Source organism: Gracilinanus agilis, chromosome 2 (assembly GCF_016433145.1).
Source record: "Gracilinanus agilis isolate LMUSP501 chromosome 2, AgileGrace, whole genome shotgun sequence".
NCBI lineage: Eukaryota > Metazoa > Chordata > Mammalia > Didelphimorphia > Didelphidae > Gracilinanus > Gracilinanus agilis.
In genome coordinates this window covers 186,196,631-186,212,873 of record NC_058131.1, presented here as the reverse complement: position 1 = coordinate 186,212,873, position 16,243 = coordinate 186,196,631, and the positions used below count along the sequence as shown (strand labels likewise).

The window sequence follows — 16,243 nt, the reverse complement described above, 5'->3', positions numbered from 1 at the left end:
TTCCTTCCTTCCTTCCTTCCTTCCTTCCTTCCTTCCTTCCTTCCTTCCTTCCTTCCTTCCTTCCTTCCTTCCTTCCTTCCTTCCTTCCTCAGTGCCTGGCACATAGTAAATGCTTAAACCATTACTATATATCCTAAGGCAGCTTGAGGCATGGAAATTATAGGGTTTATGGTCTGGATCAACCACACAGATAAAATAACATAATGCTAATGGTGTTAATATATGATGTTATTGATAATTATAGTCAACTCATGATTCTTCAGAGTTGTTCAATATTTATGCATTCAATAAACCTTTATGTTCCACTTTTTGCCAGGCAATGTGCTAAGCTCTGGGGATATATGAAAATGGGCAAAAGAGTCAGCACTTACAGTCTAGCTGGGGAGACAATATGCAACCGAATATATTCAAAGCAAGCTGTGTACAAGAGAAATAGGAAATAATTCAAAGAGGGAAAGCTTTGGAATTAAAAGTGTTTAGGAAAGGCTTCTTGTAGAGATGGGATTTTATTTGGGACTTAAAGGAAGCCAGAGATGTCAGCAGTCTGAGCAAACCGGTGAGAACATTTCAGGGTTAGGGGGCAGCTAGAGAAAATACCATAGTCATAGAACCAACCCATTGGTACATTAACAACTTTGGAGCTTGGGAATAGCCATTAATGTCCATTCCATTCCTGAAGTTACACTAAACAAGATCCACTCCCTCTGTTTAGAATTGGCCGGGGTAATAAAAACTTAATCCATTCTCTAATCTGCTTGAAGGTTTTACCAGGGAGAATTGGGGGGGGGGGGGGCTGTCAGCAGAAAGCATTAGGGAACTTGAGTTTGGATTCACCCCATTGTGTTACTTTGCTCTTAAAATGCCATATAGATCTGCTACATTGTTATTCTGTCTGTTTCTGCTGGAGGGAATGGGTCTTCCTGGTCCCTTAGGACCTGGCATTCCTTTATAAGTTTTTGCATATCTTTGTTGATTGGTTTGCTACTGAATGGACTTGGGAGTTCCTGAACTAGTCCAGTTAAGAATGGGTAACTGGGGCAGCTGGGTAGCTCAGTGGATTGAGAGTTAGGCCTAGAGACTGGAGGTCCTGGGTTCAAATCAGGTCTCAGACACTTCCCAGCTGTGTGACCCTGGGCAAGTCACTTGACTCCCATTGCCCACCCTTACCACTCTTCCACCAAGGAACCAATACACAGAAATTAAGGGTTTAAAAAAAAATAAAGAATGGGTAACTGCTCAACATTGGCCTCAGGCTAGTACATAGACTTGTGTCTTGAGAATTTCTGGGATCAAGAAATTTAATAGTAAAAGGATCTCAGGAGAAGATCATTAAATTATAGACATAAAATTGAAAGGGACATTAATTCTTCTTCCTGCCCTCATTTTATACCTGGAAATTGAGGTTCAGTGAATTTAAATGATTTGCCCAAAGTCACTGAGAGGTAGGAGTTAAACCCAAATCCTTTGACTACAGGTTTAGTGCTCCTTCCATTGTACCCTCTATAGTAGGGAATAATAAAAATTCACGATCAAAAAAATTTATGGAGAAAATTCTCTTTTATTTTCACAATACTTCAAGTGTGATACAGTACAAAGTAAACTAACTCTGGAATCAAAGGTCCTAGATCAGAGCTCACTTCTGATAATTACTGCCTATATTAAAATTGGACAACTACCATAACTTCCTTGGGCCTCAGGTTTCTCACCTATAAATTGAGAGGTTTGGATGCAGTTACTCTTTTTTTTTAAATAAAAGAATAATTTATTAATTTGGAAGCACTGTTGAATGGTCTGGAGATAGGTGCAAGAGTAGACACTGCTTCCTAAAGGCGATGGGTTCTGGGCTTCTTATTCCTTTTAGACAACAGGGGTTATGTGACCAGAGATAAGGAGATGGGATAATATTAATATGTAGGCAGAAGTGGAGGATGTTTGCCACCTGACCAGGGATGGAGCATTGTTTTGCATCCTGAAGACATAAGTGATGACCTGGAATATTTTAGGGGTCAATTAGATGTCCTACATATAGCTCAATGCTATCAGAGTATGACTAGGAGATGCATATCTATGTCCATCTCAAAATCTAGGGGAGAATCCAAGGGGAATATTTCTCTCTGGGGTCTTTCCATCTTTCCTTATCATTGGTCACCTTTTCCTCAGCACTAAAAGAATGCAAGGAAGGAAAGGAATTTTCCTGTTTTCCTATTGGCCTGGAATACTTCTGGAGTTTGGAGTGTCCAGAGGAAATCCTGAGACCCATGTGGGTCTTGAGATCCCTTCCAGTTCTAGATCTGGGATCCTAGGAACCTTCATTAAAGTTGTTGGTAGCAGCAATACCAACTAATTGGAATTTCTTTTTATTTGTTCTGTCAGTTCATTGTAAGAAGAGTTATAAGATGTTTTGTTTTCATTTGGACCAGACAGTTTCTAAAAGTCTCTTCTAGTTCTAAAATTCCAAATGCAAAGAGAAGTAGGAGAAAGATAAGGATGATTATTAAATTATCCCTATGTTAGAGGCTCCTTCCTGATCTGAAAAGCTTTAACATTCTTTGGGAGAACTTTGCAAGCTCATTGCTTCCATACAAATAGTCTGAGAATATTATTCCTGCCACCTCTAAACCTAGAGTTATATTCACTGGCAAACATAAAGGTACATAAACTCAAAATAGGAACAGGTTTACTTAGTGACTCTGGGATACAAATATGGCTCATATCAGACAGAGCTCATAGAAAATCACCTCTGCTAGCATTTATTTTGAAGACTTAAGATCTGACTTGTTCAAGATGTCAGACTCAAAAAGAAATGGATCCCTGTGGCCTGCACGTTGAACTTAGCCATAAATGAACATTATCTATTTTGCATTATATTTTGTTAAACATTTGCCAATTAAATTTTAATCTATCAAGTAGCCAATGGGTTTTGAATTTGATACCTCAGCTCTAAGGTATCCTATGGGAATGCAAACTAGAAAGTCATACTACTGTACTTGCCCTCAGCCTGAGAAGTTTTCAAATATACATGTCCCAACCCCTTCTGCCTGGGTGATTTTCCTAAAAGCACTAGATGACGTTATAATATGTCTTGCTCAGTAGATACTATCCTAGACTTAGTCCTTTCCTGGCTAGAAGCTTGTACCATTATCTTTGAACCTGAGTTCTGCATGTTAGCTGTCTACGTGATTCCATCAGACTGAAATCCTTTTCCTGTTCAAAGACTTTGACTTCTGTTGCTTGCAACTTCCCATTTCCCATGAATGTTTCCACTTAACTGGCAGAATTGAGATAATAGTCAAAGTCTGCAGCCAGTGAATATTTCACTTTTTTGCCACCCTTATTAATTCAGTCAACATCTCTTGGTTCTTTAGTAAAGAAATAGTTGGTTTTCTGGGTATGGCATCCTTTTTTTTTTTGTTTGTTTTTTTTAAACCCTTGTACTTCGGTGTATTGTCTCATAGGTGGAAGATTGGTAAGGGTGGGCAATGGGGGTCAAGTGACTTGCCCAGGGTCACACAGCTGGGAAGTGGCTGAGGCCGGGTTTGAACCTAGGACCTCCTGTCTCTCACTCCACTGAGCTACCCAGCTGCCCCTATGGCATCCTTTTTTAGATGTTTACAATAGGAAAAAATTAGACAGCAGTTAACATGATCTTAACCTCTTAGTCCCTAGAAGTGACAGACAATTCTCCCTTCCTTTAGAGGAGAATATACTTATAATTTTAAAAGATTAATTTATTTCATGGAAATTATTCATTAGTGACTGACTAAAGGCAAAGTTGTAAGGCTTTTAAAATATGACATTATTAAAGTTTATTGGCATTTAAGATAAAAATACTTAACTCATTTTCTTGCAAAAAGTGTTTGTGAAAGAATAATAATGCCAGTTGACATTTACATAGGACTTAAAGGATTGTAAAATGCTTTTTAAATGAATTATTTCATTTGAGCCTCACAATAAACCTTGTGAAAGAAGTGCCACAAGTATTTTCCAGATGAGGAAGCAAGATAAGAAAAGCTGGACCTCCCCTGAGTCATACAGCTAATAAATAACTTTTAAAAATTATTCAAATTCAGGTCTTCTTGACTTCAAGTCTAGCATTCTATTTCTCCAGTTGCATCTAGATTTTACAAAATAAATGACTAATTTTAATCCCTAGCCATTTTGCTGTGATATTCAGAGTAATTGAACTTCAAATATATAAGATCACTAGGTGTCACTAGAGGCCTATTTTGTTCCACTGACTTTGGGAGCAATACCAGACAAGCTCAGAAACAAGATAAAATTGATAGTCCCTTTTAATGGATAGGACAGGTGACTTACCAAGCAATAGTGATGTTCTTTCACTAGACTCGAAAGATGAACCTGGAAGAAGTGGTCTTCAAAATCAGTTTGGCCCAAGTTTATGGATATATAGAGAAAACCATGGATCAAGGAGTCAAGCATGTGTCTTTTCTTTGCATTTGGAAGCATAGGAAAGAAACTGCCAATTTGTTACCTTTAAAACTGGTTTTTTGGTCCTACCTACTATTGTGAGCATTAAGCAATATAATTGCTTTGATGGATATCTGGTCCCATTGCTTTTGGTATCCCCTCCAAAGATGCATATTATACCTTCATACCTTTTCATAATGCAAGTCCATATCTACTTATTAATTCCCCATGAGAGCTCCACCCATTGTACTGGGGACCTACTGCTAAGTCTTGGTAAAGCAAAAAAGCACCTCTGAAGCTCTTATTCAACAAGGTTTCTCCTTTGCATATGTTGAAAGATAAAACAGTAGAGAACTTTGACTGATTGTTATCCTTAAATGCGGGCACAAAACTGGGAGAGACAAAATTGCAAAAGGTTTGCTACTATTGTGAAAGTTACAAAATCCTCAGGCTTGTATATAAAGCCAGGCATTTACTCTTCCTCCACCTAAACTCACATTGGCCACACTGGACCTACTTAAATGTTGCTCTAGGCCTTTTCACAGTTTGACTCCCATTCCTGGAATGTTTGCCTTCTTTATCTCTATTTCAGTTAACAAGTATCTGTAACCTACTTTGCTACTCTTAATTGTCTAAGTGCAATGGAATTAAAGAAAAAAGATAAGACAAATTTTGTTGAATAATATTTTAACTATGTTTTCACAGAATATATTTTAGGAGTTTAAAAAGTGAGATAAATATAACTTAAAGGTAGGTAAAATGAGGGAACAGGCAAGATATGAGTTAGACCCATCTGCTAATAAGTATTTTTAAAATGTATCAATTAATTATGAAAAACAAATATTTTCCTTGGAAAGAGGGATGGATTTGAAGTCACAAGACTTAACCTGAAGCTCAGCTTTACTGTACTCTAGCTTTGTGCCTTTGGGTGATTCACTTTGCCTCTGAGTTTTAATTTCTTTATACAATGGAGGTAATGATTGCATTGCCTTCTACAAAAGATTGTTATGAGGGCCAATTGCAATGTATATCATGCACTTTGGAAACCCTGAAATAAGATAGAAATTTAAGATATAGACTGGGAGAGGGTTAAACTAGGAGAGAAGGAAGGAGAGAGTATGAACAAAAGATTTTGGATGAGAATAAATGTACTATATTAGGAAGATTTGAAGAGACTAGCCTACCTGGAATAGCTATAGATGGGTAGTAATAGAGATCTGAGGAGTAGTTTGAGGCTTTCATCATATCACCAATCTCACAAAGCACTTGAAATGTTAGTCACTTAGGGCTGAAGTAAAAATTCAGAATTGGAAATGAAGTGGGATAGGGTGGTCCTGAATGAGGAGGGACTTATGTAGGAAAGTTCACATGGTTCAACATATTTCACTCTAAAAATGGTACAACTTGCTTCTTTAAATATTTCTGATCCTGAAATAAAAGCCAGAATCATATGTTTGTTGACATATCTCATTTTGACCACTAGATGGCAAGATTTTACCGTATTGAATTTGTGTAGCAAAGTAGAAGTTTAGTGAAATCTGTCTTTAACTTAAATCACTAAAGAACACATTTTAAAAAATATTTTATTTTTTCCTCAACTATGTGAAAAATCAATTTTCATAACATTTGTTTTATTTTTAAGTTTGAGCCAAATTCTCACCCTCCCTTTCTTTCCCCTCCAAGACAGCAAGCAATCTGATAGAGATTTTACATATGTAATAGTATAAAACATTTTTCCATATTAGTCATTTTGTGAAAGAGAACTTGGACAAACAAAAGTGAAGAAATAAATAGTATGTCTCAGTCTGCCTGCAGATTCCTTCAGTTTTTTCTCTAGAGGCAGATGGTGATTTTCATCAAGAGAGTCCTTGAGGATTCTTTTGGATCACTGTATTGCTGTGAATAGCTAAGGCATTCATAAGTGTTCATCAAATAATATTGCTGTTCCTGTGAACTATATTCTCCTGGTCCAGCTCATTTCATTTTGCATCAGGTCATGTAGATATTTCTAGGTTTTTCTTAAATCATCCTTTTAATCATTTCTTATGGCATAGTAGTATTCCATTGCAATCATATACTACAACTTATTCAGCTATTTGCCAGTTGATGGACATTCCTTCAGTTTCCAGTTATTTGCCACCACAAAAAGAACTGCTAAAAATATTTTTGTACAAATAAGTCCTTCTCCATTTAAAAAAATCTTTTTGGAACATAGACTCTTTGGTCATAGTTCCAAATTGCTCTCGAGAATTGTTGGATCAATTCACAACTCCAATAGTCATGCATTAGTGCCCCAGTTTTCCCACATCCCCATCAGCTATTATAATTTTTCTATTCTGTCATATCAGGCAATCTGATACATATTAGATGGTACCTTAGGATTGTTGGTATTAGATGGTACCTTAGGATTTTATATAGCCTTGATTTCTTCATCTGAAAACTGTCTATTCATATCCTTTAACCATTCATCAATTTGGAGAATGATTTATATTCTCGTAAATTTGACTCAGAAGAGCATGTTATTAATTTTTAAATAAAACGTAGTATTTGAGGCTGAATTTGAACTCGGGTCTTCCTTACTGCAGGCTCTTTGCTCTAGCATCACCTAGTTGCCCCAAAATGGCACAATACCAATGATCTTGATGAGACTGGGGAATAGGGAAGTTTGTTTTAATATGCTTTTTAATGGACAATAACAGAAAAATTTTAAACTATATTGGATAATAAACTATCAGTACATTTGACATTATAATTTTCTTTAAATTCCAGTGTTTACTTGAAAGCAAAAAATAAAAAATATTGCTCTTTCAAGATTTAAGAACTAATATCCTGAAAACTGTCAGGATTGTACAATTTAGTTATAGCTACTATGTAATAACAATGTACCAAAGTTGTAGGTTCAATCCCTTTTATGGATCAGATAGTTTTATTGCACTTGCTTTTAGCTTTTCCCCTAGTTAGCCAGCCAGCATGCAAATATGTGTTGTTCATAACAAGGACTAGGCAATATAATTTAATTAATTTGGAGTAATGCCATTCCTCCTACTAGAAAAACAACTCTGAGAACATTCTTAATAGGGTAGTTACATATGTTATTTTCACATACAAAAAAAGTAGTCTGTTATTATATATTAGGCAACTATTGTATCAGTTAAAATTGTAGTGTAAGAGGTACCCTACCCCCCACTTCTGATTCTTTCTTTCTTATCCTCCTCAACTCCATCCTGCCCACCATTTCCTCTGTGCCCTCTAGAATTCCTAGTCTGTAGTGAACAAACTTCCCTTCATTCTAACCCTCTTTGTCTCACATTCTTCCCATCTATTAACCCATAGCAACAACACTGTATCACTGGTCATCCTTTCTGGTACTTCCTGTGCCTTCTTTCATGTCCCCTCACAAACTTGTCTTGGAAGGAGAGTTAGTATACACCTTGTTCCTCCTTGCCACTTCCGGGCTCTTTCTTTACCATCACCTTGGCCCCAACCTATCTTTCCCACCTCCATGGACAGAATTCCTCCTTCCATGCTCTTCAAGCCGACCAACCTGTCCTTTTTTGTTTCCCCACATGTGCTGTCCCATCTCCCAGCTCTGTATATTTGCACTGGCTATTCCCCATCCTGGGAATGTTCTTCTTCCTTACTTCTGCCTCAAAGAACCCTCTATTCCTTCAAGATACAATTCAAGCACCACATTATAAATGAACACTTCCCTTGTCCTCCAACTATTATTAGTACTGTGCTTCCTAAACTTTGTATTTACCTACTTAGGATTCATTCTTTTTGTATTTACTTTGGGTTTTTTTTTTTTTTTGCTTATTTATTTTTAACATTCATTTTTAAAATTTTGGATGGCTAAATTCTCTCCCTCTATTCTGCCCCTCCCCTGCCCATTGGGAAAGCAAGCAATATGATATCAATTAGTGTATATACTTTTAGATACACCTACTTTCTCTGTTAGAATGTAAGCTTCTTGTGTGTAGGAATTATTTCATTATTTTTTATCTCCATTGCCAAGTACATGAGCTGGAACATAGCAGGCGCTTAATAAATGTTTACTGATGAATCAGTTGCTAGACTGTAAACTCCTCAAGGCGAGAAAATTTCTAGTACATTCCTGTATTCCTGCAATTCTTACCTCAGTATCTTGAATGTAGTAGAAAGTGTTTGATTGAATTGCATTGTAAAGGAAATAGTTAGTTCTCTGTCTACCTACCATTTTCTATAAAAGGAATATACCATGATATGACCCTATTCCTCTGTATCTCCCAAATACCTCCATTAGTTAGCCTCCTCTGCACTGGAGTATCACATCTTACTTGTAGCAAACACATAATTGTTTGAGCTATACCTTAGGATTTAATTTATATGCAGTGAAACCAAGCTCTGGAGGGAATATGGAAAAAATGGATATATTCATTCATTACTGGTGAATTTTCAAACTTGTAGAATCCTTTTGGGGAGCAATTACACGGTGAAAGTTAGAAAAATAGTCATAAACTTGTATCTAATAATTTAGTTGTAAGTTAAATACCTTGAAAGTGTTATCAAGAACAACAAAAAGAGCTGTCTAATCAGTGATTTTTATAGCAACATCATATCCCTGCAAAAACTGAATGTAACCTAAATATCTAAAAATGGAGATGTAATTAGATTGTTAGAAATAGTGCAGTGGAATACTATAATCCCATTTGACTACCAAATATGAAGACTATGAAGAAATTTATAAAATAATAAAAATCAGTGAAAGCAGAACTAGAATAATAGGTTACATGTTAAAACCATGTGGCTTAGTGCATAGAGACCCAAGCCTGGATATGGGGGGTCCTGGGTTCAAATTTGGCCTTAAACACTTCTTAGCCATGTGACCTTGGGCAAGTCCTTTAATGCCATTGCTTTGCCCTTACTGTTTTCCCACTTAGAATCAATGTTTCTAAGACAGAAGGTAAGGGTTTTAAAAAAATATATGAGGAAAACTTATTGACATGAATAATGAAGAAAAAATGTTGGTATAAACTTAGAGTGATTAAAAAGTTATGCTTTATGCATTTAAATTAGACATTTATGATGTAAAAGTCTCAAATGTTTAGTCGATTGTGTTAATGTTCAATATTGTGTTTTAAATGAAACATCTAAAAATAAGATGAGTTATAAATCTACTCATTATGGAGAAGAAAAATTGATAATGAAGCATCCTTCTGTGTAAATCCTGGTTATAGCATTATAGTGGAGGCAGTGTGGTTCCAACATAATTTTTAGTTATCAGTAATCACAAAAACGTTTATTGAGTATCTGCCATGGGTGATGTTTTGTTTAAGGGCTGGAAGTATAACTGGTCAAAAGAAACTATATCTTTAGTCGAGTTCTTTAAAGATGGGTGAGATTTACATAGGGAGTTTTTTATGTAGGGGGATGGTATGAGTAAAAGCATGAATGCAAGGATGCATGTTGTTTTTGAGGAACACAGAGTGGTTCAGTTTGTTTGGAATAGTTGTACATGGAGAAATAGAAAAATGGAATGACATAGCTAGAAGCTAGGTTGGGGAGGACTTCAAATCCTGTAGGTATTTGGAAAGATTTTTGAGCAGAGAGTGTTGAATGTAGAATTGCTCCGGGAATATTAGTCTGGCAGTGGTACCTGTGACAATATAAAGGAAGGATATCAGACAGGAAGGGAACTAATTTTCAAAGTCATACTTCAGCCCAGCCCTATGTATGTTTTTCTTTTCTTTTACTTTCTACTAAGCTTGCATCCTAAAGCTCTTAGGTTTCTCTGCCACATCTCTACTGCTGCTCCCAATTCTTGATTAGCATAAATGCTTTGAGGCAGAAAATTTGTAGTTCTTTTTTTTCCCCAAAGGATGATGGGGGGAAAAGAAAATAAAGTAAAATAAGAGAAACTCAGAGCATTGTATTGTTAGGTTACAGGAACCTGGCGTTTACATAGCATTTTAAGGATTGCAAGTCCTTTTAAAAAAATTTTACCTTGTCTCTTAGAATAGGTATCAGTTCTAAGGCAGAAGAACAGTAAGGGATAGGGGTTAAATGACTTGTGCAGGATTCACACAGCTAGGAAATATCTGAGGCTATGTTGGAATCCAGATCCTCCACAATCCAGGTTTAGTCCTTTATCTACTGTGCTAACTATCTTCCCCTTGCAAAGTGCTTTTGACATATTTCTCATTTAATCTGTAGTACACTGACTTTGGAATTTAAACACAGGAATGTAGCTCCTGTCTTGAATACTTTAATTCTGGAGAGGCTATTTAATCTCCTTGGACCTCAGTTTCCTCATTTGCAAAATGAGGAGTTTGGTTTAGAAGAGTCTATGATTTGAAGTCCAACCCTGTAAAGTAGGTATATATTTTTGAAGATGAAGAAAGAGAGACTATAGAAATCAAATGACTTAGTCTTGGGTTTATAGCTAAGTGTCAAAGGAAGGATTCAAAGAGTAGTCTCTTCTGATTGTAAATTCAGCACTCTTCCTTAACCTCCTTAACAAGATCTGATAATATTTTCCTAAGATAATTGTTACTGTGTGTTCAGCACAGTTTCTTGGGCTAATTAAAAGCTCTCTTCATATCTTAGTATAGCATCCTAATATGACCAGTAGCTATACTTCTTTATGAAAATCCCATCATATATTTTTTCTTTGATTCTATGTAATCTGACTCCCAATTTCATAGGTGATTTCCCTCTTCTTACCCCTCCCAATTACAAGGTTGAGTCAGATAGACAGAAGCTGATTAAATGCACTTTCCTGGAATTGTTTGGCTTACCTTAACATCCTAAGAGGAAAATGTTGAATCCATGTCTTTTATATCAGTTTACATATACAGAAACAAACACAGTTACCACCAACAATTAGGAAAATGTCATTTCTTCACCTTTGGATAGAAGGGAGAGAGACTAGGCAGGTGGAATGGTGTCTGTTCTACAAACTTGAGATGATGGGTCTAGACTAGAGTGACAGAGGGAATGAAAAGAGAGATTGCAAAGAGAGAATTGACAGTATTTGATGAACTTGCTTAGGAAAAGGAAGGAATCAAGGATAATTCTTAAGATTTTGATTTTTGTAGAATGATAGTACCATTCATTAACAGAAAGTAGAGGAGTTTAGAGGGAACTGATGTTAGTAAAAGAGAATTTAGTTTTGACATGTTTAATTGGTTGTATACCTTTATTTAAATAATGAATGACATTAACTCTCTGATAATCTTGGGGTACAAATTACCTGAGTGTGTTGATGTATTAAAACTTCCACTGTTTCAATCAGTTCAAACTACTAATCTTGAAATGTATGTGTGAGTATACACACACATGTGTAACATATATTGCTCTAGAGGATTGCATTACTATCAAATTGTAATTAGTGACAAATATTTGTTTCAAGGAAGCATTTAAAATAACCTATATGATAATAGTGACTAGCCCTGTGATTTCATTGGTGTTGGGAATTCCTTGCTAAGAACATTCTCTGCTAACCCTCTTTACAATTTTTAGTCTTAGAGAGTTGCCTAGAACATCAGTTCTCAACCTTTTTATCTCAGGACTCCTTTTAATTTCTTAGAAATTATTGAAGACCACAAGAAACTTGTGTTTGTGTTTATTATATCTATTGATGCAATTTGACAGCACATTTAATTAAACTGATACAAATTAAGAAGTTAATTTATTAAAAAATATAAATAACTTAACCTATTCATGTTAATGTAAATAATAGTTTAATGAAAAATTACTATTTTCCAAAACAACAAATTTTAGTGAGAAGCATAACACTGTTTTATGTTTTGGAAATCTCATTAATATCTGGCTTAATAGAAGACAGTTGCTTTCTCAAATCTGCTTCTGCATTATCTGTTACACTATATTGTTTTGGTTGAAGTTGATGAAGAAAATCTGGCCTCACACACGTGTAAATGAAAAAGAGAGGAATATTTTAGTAGTCTCTTTAAATAGTGGTTGATTTTCTTTGATACTATGCTAAAACTTGATAAATGGTTGTTTCTTAAAAATTAGTTGTAATTTTGAATCTGAAACTGTATCAACAAATTTCTTGTACTCTGTATTATATTTTACTTTACCTTTGGTAGTTTGATTGATGAGATTCTTTGGATAGATTTTTTATCTATGCATGATTTTATAATACCATGCATTGATCATTTAGAAAAGATTGGTTTACTGAATTATGAAATCTCCCGAATGTTGACACGTTTCATCATATATCTATATTACCACCATCTTATCATAACATCTTTAAGTATTAGGAAACTGTCAGACTCTGTGATAAATACAAAGTTTCCAAAATTCCAATTTTCACTTGAAATACTGAATTTTATTGAAAGAAACTAATAAATAGTATAAATTATTTTCCTCAATGTGACAAGTCCTTTGCATTCATTTTTGACAAAATGTCTGCCAAATACTGAAGTCTAAGTAATCTTAGTTTGTCAGTTGTTCTTCAAGGAAAAATATTGTTCTGTGAAAAAAAGTGGCTCATTTAGCTCACAAGTGCAAACAGTTGCACAAGGATTTTTTTCAGTATGCAGTAGAACTGCTTTATGTGGCCTTCCCATTTCATCACACAAAGAAGTATCATCAGGGGTTAAATTAAGACCTGATTAAAATTAATAAGTTTTATCATTTCATCAAGGATATTTTAAAATAAAATTGGCATTTTTGAAACATTTTAAGTGAAGAATGCAATGATGACTCATACATTTTAGTCACTCCCTTGATTGGTGCTAAGGCATTGTTTCACCTACCATTGCTTTTGCACCATCAGTATAAATGTCAACAGAGTTGGTTAAAGATAGGCCAAGAAAATAAAATTAAATTACTCAATACTTTGAGTATTTCTGCACCGTTTGTGCTTATTGCCAAACATTTACATAAGACATCTTTGATTATTAGTTGGTGTTTATATCAGATGAATACAAGTCATGTCTGTAGAGGCCAGCCATGTCTGTAAAATCTTCCATTTGTTAAGCAAACGTACAATTTTGCAGTCAAGATTTTAGTTCACACTTCACGTTTGCAGCTTTATTTTGCAGTCATGCAGCTAGGGCCAAATTTGAATTTAGATCTTCCCAACTCCAGGCCTGGTGCTCTATCCACTGTGCCACCTACCTGCCCTGCAACGTCGTAGTATTATTATGAAATTTATTTTAACCTCACAGACTCCCCTGAGTTTCTGGGAAATTCAAGTGTCCTGGGCTACACTTTGACAATGGTTGGTTTAGAGTACTGAGAACTTAGTTGAGCTGGCCAAGATCATACAGCTACTGTCTGTCAGAATTGAAACTGAAACACAAGTCTTTCTGATTTTGAGACTTGTTCTCTCTATCCATCCTACCTTATTTGTATTGCTTTAATTGCTATGGTTGCAAGTTGAACATTGTGAATGTAATAGAAACTCATTTTCATTAAAGGTTAATAATTTGTTGTAAAAATGTATTGTACAGATGCAGGTTATCTGGTATACGTGTTGATGAGTCTTTATTTCCTGCAATCAACACTAATGAAGGATTATCAAGTCTAATTAAAAAGAAAGTGAGTATATAACAATATGTATCTTGAATTTGCATACTTCTTGTTATTGTGAGCATACTCATTTCACATTTTTATTCACAGAGAACATATTTAGACATGATTTAAATTAGTTTAAAGCTGTTCTGAATATTCTGTTTTTGATCTCCTGTTGATTTGAGCCAGGGGCAGGAGGGCTGTTGCTGTGGCAGATAAAATGATTAAGAGAAAACTAGTATCAGCAGGTATTACTACAAATATTAGACAGAGATCTCTTACTTCTCTCAGGTGTTTTTTGTTTGTCTGTTTGTTTTTTTGTCACATTCCTTTGCTTTTTTAAATTGGAGAGCCTAATCCAGGGAGGGAAGGGACTTTTTAAGATGTCTTGATTATTAAAATAAATAGAGAGCAAGAACTTTTTGCCAGTATGGTAAAGTTATTTAATGAACTCTCTTTTAGAAAAAAGTCACCATCTCTCCCTTACATTTATTTTACTTTAAACCAAAACTCTTTGGTTAAAGATTTGGAGCTACCTCGAATATTCTACTGTGTAATCCTTCAGCTAATTATGGTGAAGAAGAATCTTTAACACTTAAATTCTATTATCTGGTTGGGTTCCTGTAGTGACAACATCTTCTCTGTACCAAGGCTTACTTTTCCCTTATGTATCCTTTCTTACATCACAAAACACTCTCCTTTCTCAGTGTTTCTCTAGGTTAAAGGATGGCTCCGAATAGTAAACAGAGGTAGAGGGTGACCTTATTTTAGTACTCAAAGTGTAATGTATATTAGGCATTATGGGGAATTTCACAGAAAGAAGAACATTTAATTCTTCTACAAGAAGACAGAATCTAATGGGAAAGATGAGAATAAGACAAGTCAAAAACAGGCAACAACAATATATAAAATTGTGGGTCACTTGGGTTGGAAAAAAAAATTGTACCATCTCCCATCCATTTTTTTAGTGATTTTATGGATAGTAATGTGCAAATGTGTCCATTCACATGGTGTTTATAATTTGTGTTAATCTTCCTTTGAAAACTAATGTGAATCTTATGTTTGTTCTTGCAAAAATGTTCTGCCTAGTTCAAGAATACAGTACAACCATTAAAGGTTTAAATATAACATGCCATGAACCATATCAATAATTTCTTTCCTTAACATAAAGGAATACCTATAATTACCCAATATCTAATGATTCATAATCACTTCAGTAAATAACATGCTTGCTTTAGAAAGATTATATAGACATGTCAAAGGGTTATTATTTTATCTTAATCATCTATTATATAGTAGTTGTATTTAATGTTATCCTTTTTTTACAGCGAAAATGCATGCAACCAAAAGACTTTATTCCTCGAACACCAGAAAATGATAGAAGACTTCAAAAAAAAATTGAGAAAATGGCTAATGAGCTAAATATACAAAAAACATCCATAGGTAAGTTAAATTTTATAATTTGCTATCTTTTGTTTTTGAAGTTAATTCAGACAGCCCACTGTCATTAGAGTGTAGTCCAAATGAACTACATCTTTGCATAGTAAGAGAGCTGGCATGTAGGTTGAAGAGCCATTTTTAGTGATGTTTGAAAGATTCATGTAGAATTGAAGAGGAACGACTCTATGAGAAAAAGAAAAGTCTGTCATGTGTAAGCTGGATAGTCTGACTTTATTTCCTGGTAAATCCTAGAATAGATCATTCTAGTACATATAGGAAAAGAAATGGTGATTACAAAAAAAGCCAAAATAGCATCATCAAAAATTGGTCATACCAGATTAATCTTATTTCCATTTTTCATGATTGCCCAACTAGTAGATCAAGGGAATGCTTATAGATATAGTTTACTTAGAATTTAGCAAAGTATTTGATTATGACATAAAGATAGCTAGGTGGCATGGTAAATAGATTCCTGGACTTAGAGTCAGAAATATATGGAGCTCAAATCTTGCATCAGACACTCACTAGTTGTATGTGCCTGGGAGAGTCATTTAACTTCTCCTATGCTCAGTTTTCTCATCTGTAAAATAAAAATAATAATAGTATCTACCTCACAAGGCCACTGAAGGGAATTATATTAATATATTAATAAAACTTAAAGTACTATATAAATATTGACTGTAATTATTATTGTTTTCCATTCTTGAGGAGAAGTTGGAAAGAGGAGAAAAAGATAACATAATTAGATAGGTTTATAACCTGCTGGATGGTCAGATTCAAAAAATAATTATTAATGTTTCAATTGGAAAGTTCTGGGAAAAATTTAGAAAATTATTGGAAATAATGTACTTTT

At 34.8% G+C, this 16,243-nt stretch overlaps 1 protein-coding gene across 1 annotated transcript in view; it reads left to right on the top strand.

The window, feature by feature from the left end:
* Window positions 1–16,243, top strand: part of MCPH1 (microcephalin 1) — a 306,661-nt gene that overhangs the window by 11,360 nt on the left and 279,058 nt on the right. The window contains exons 4-5 of the mRNA XM_044663596.1: window positions 13,890–13,977; window positions 15,279–15,393. Of these exons, the coding sequence (XP_044519531.1) occupies window positions 13,890–13,977; window positions 15,279–15,393 (203 nt within the window). The remainder of the gene's footprint in view (window positions 1–13,889; window positions 13,978–15,278; window positions 15,394–16,243) is intronic.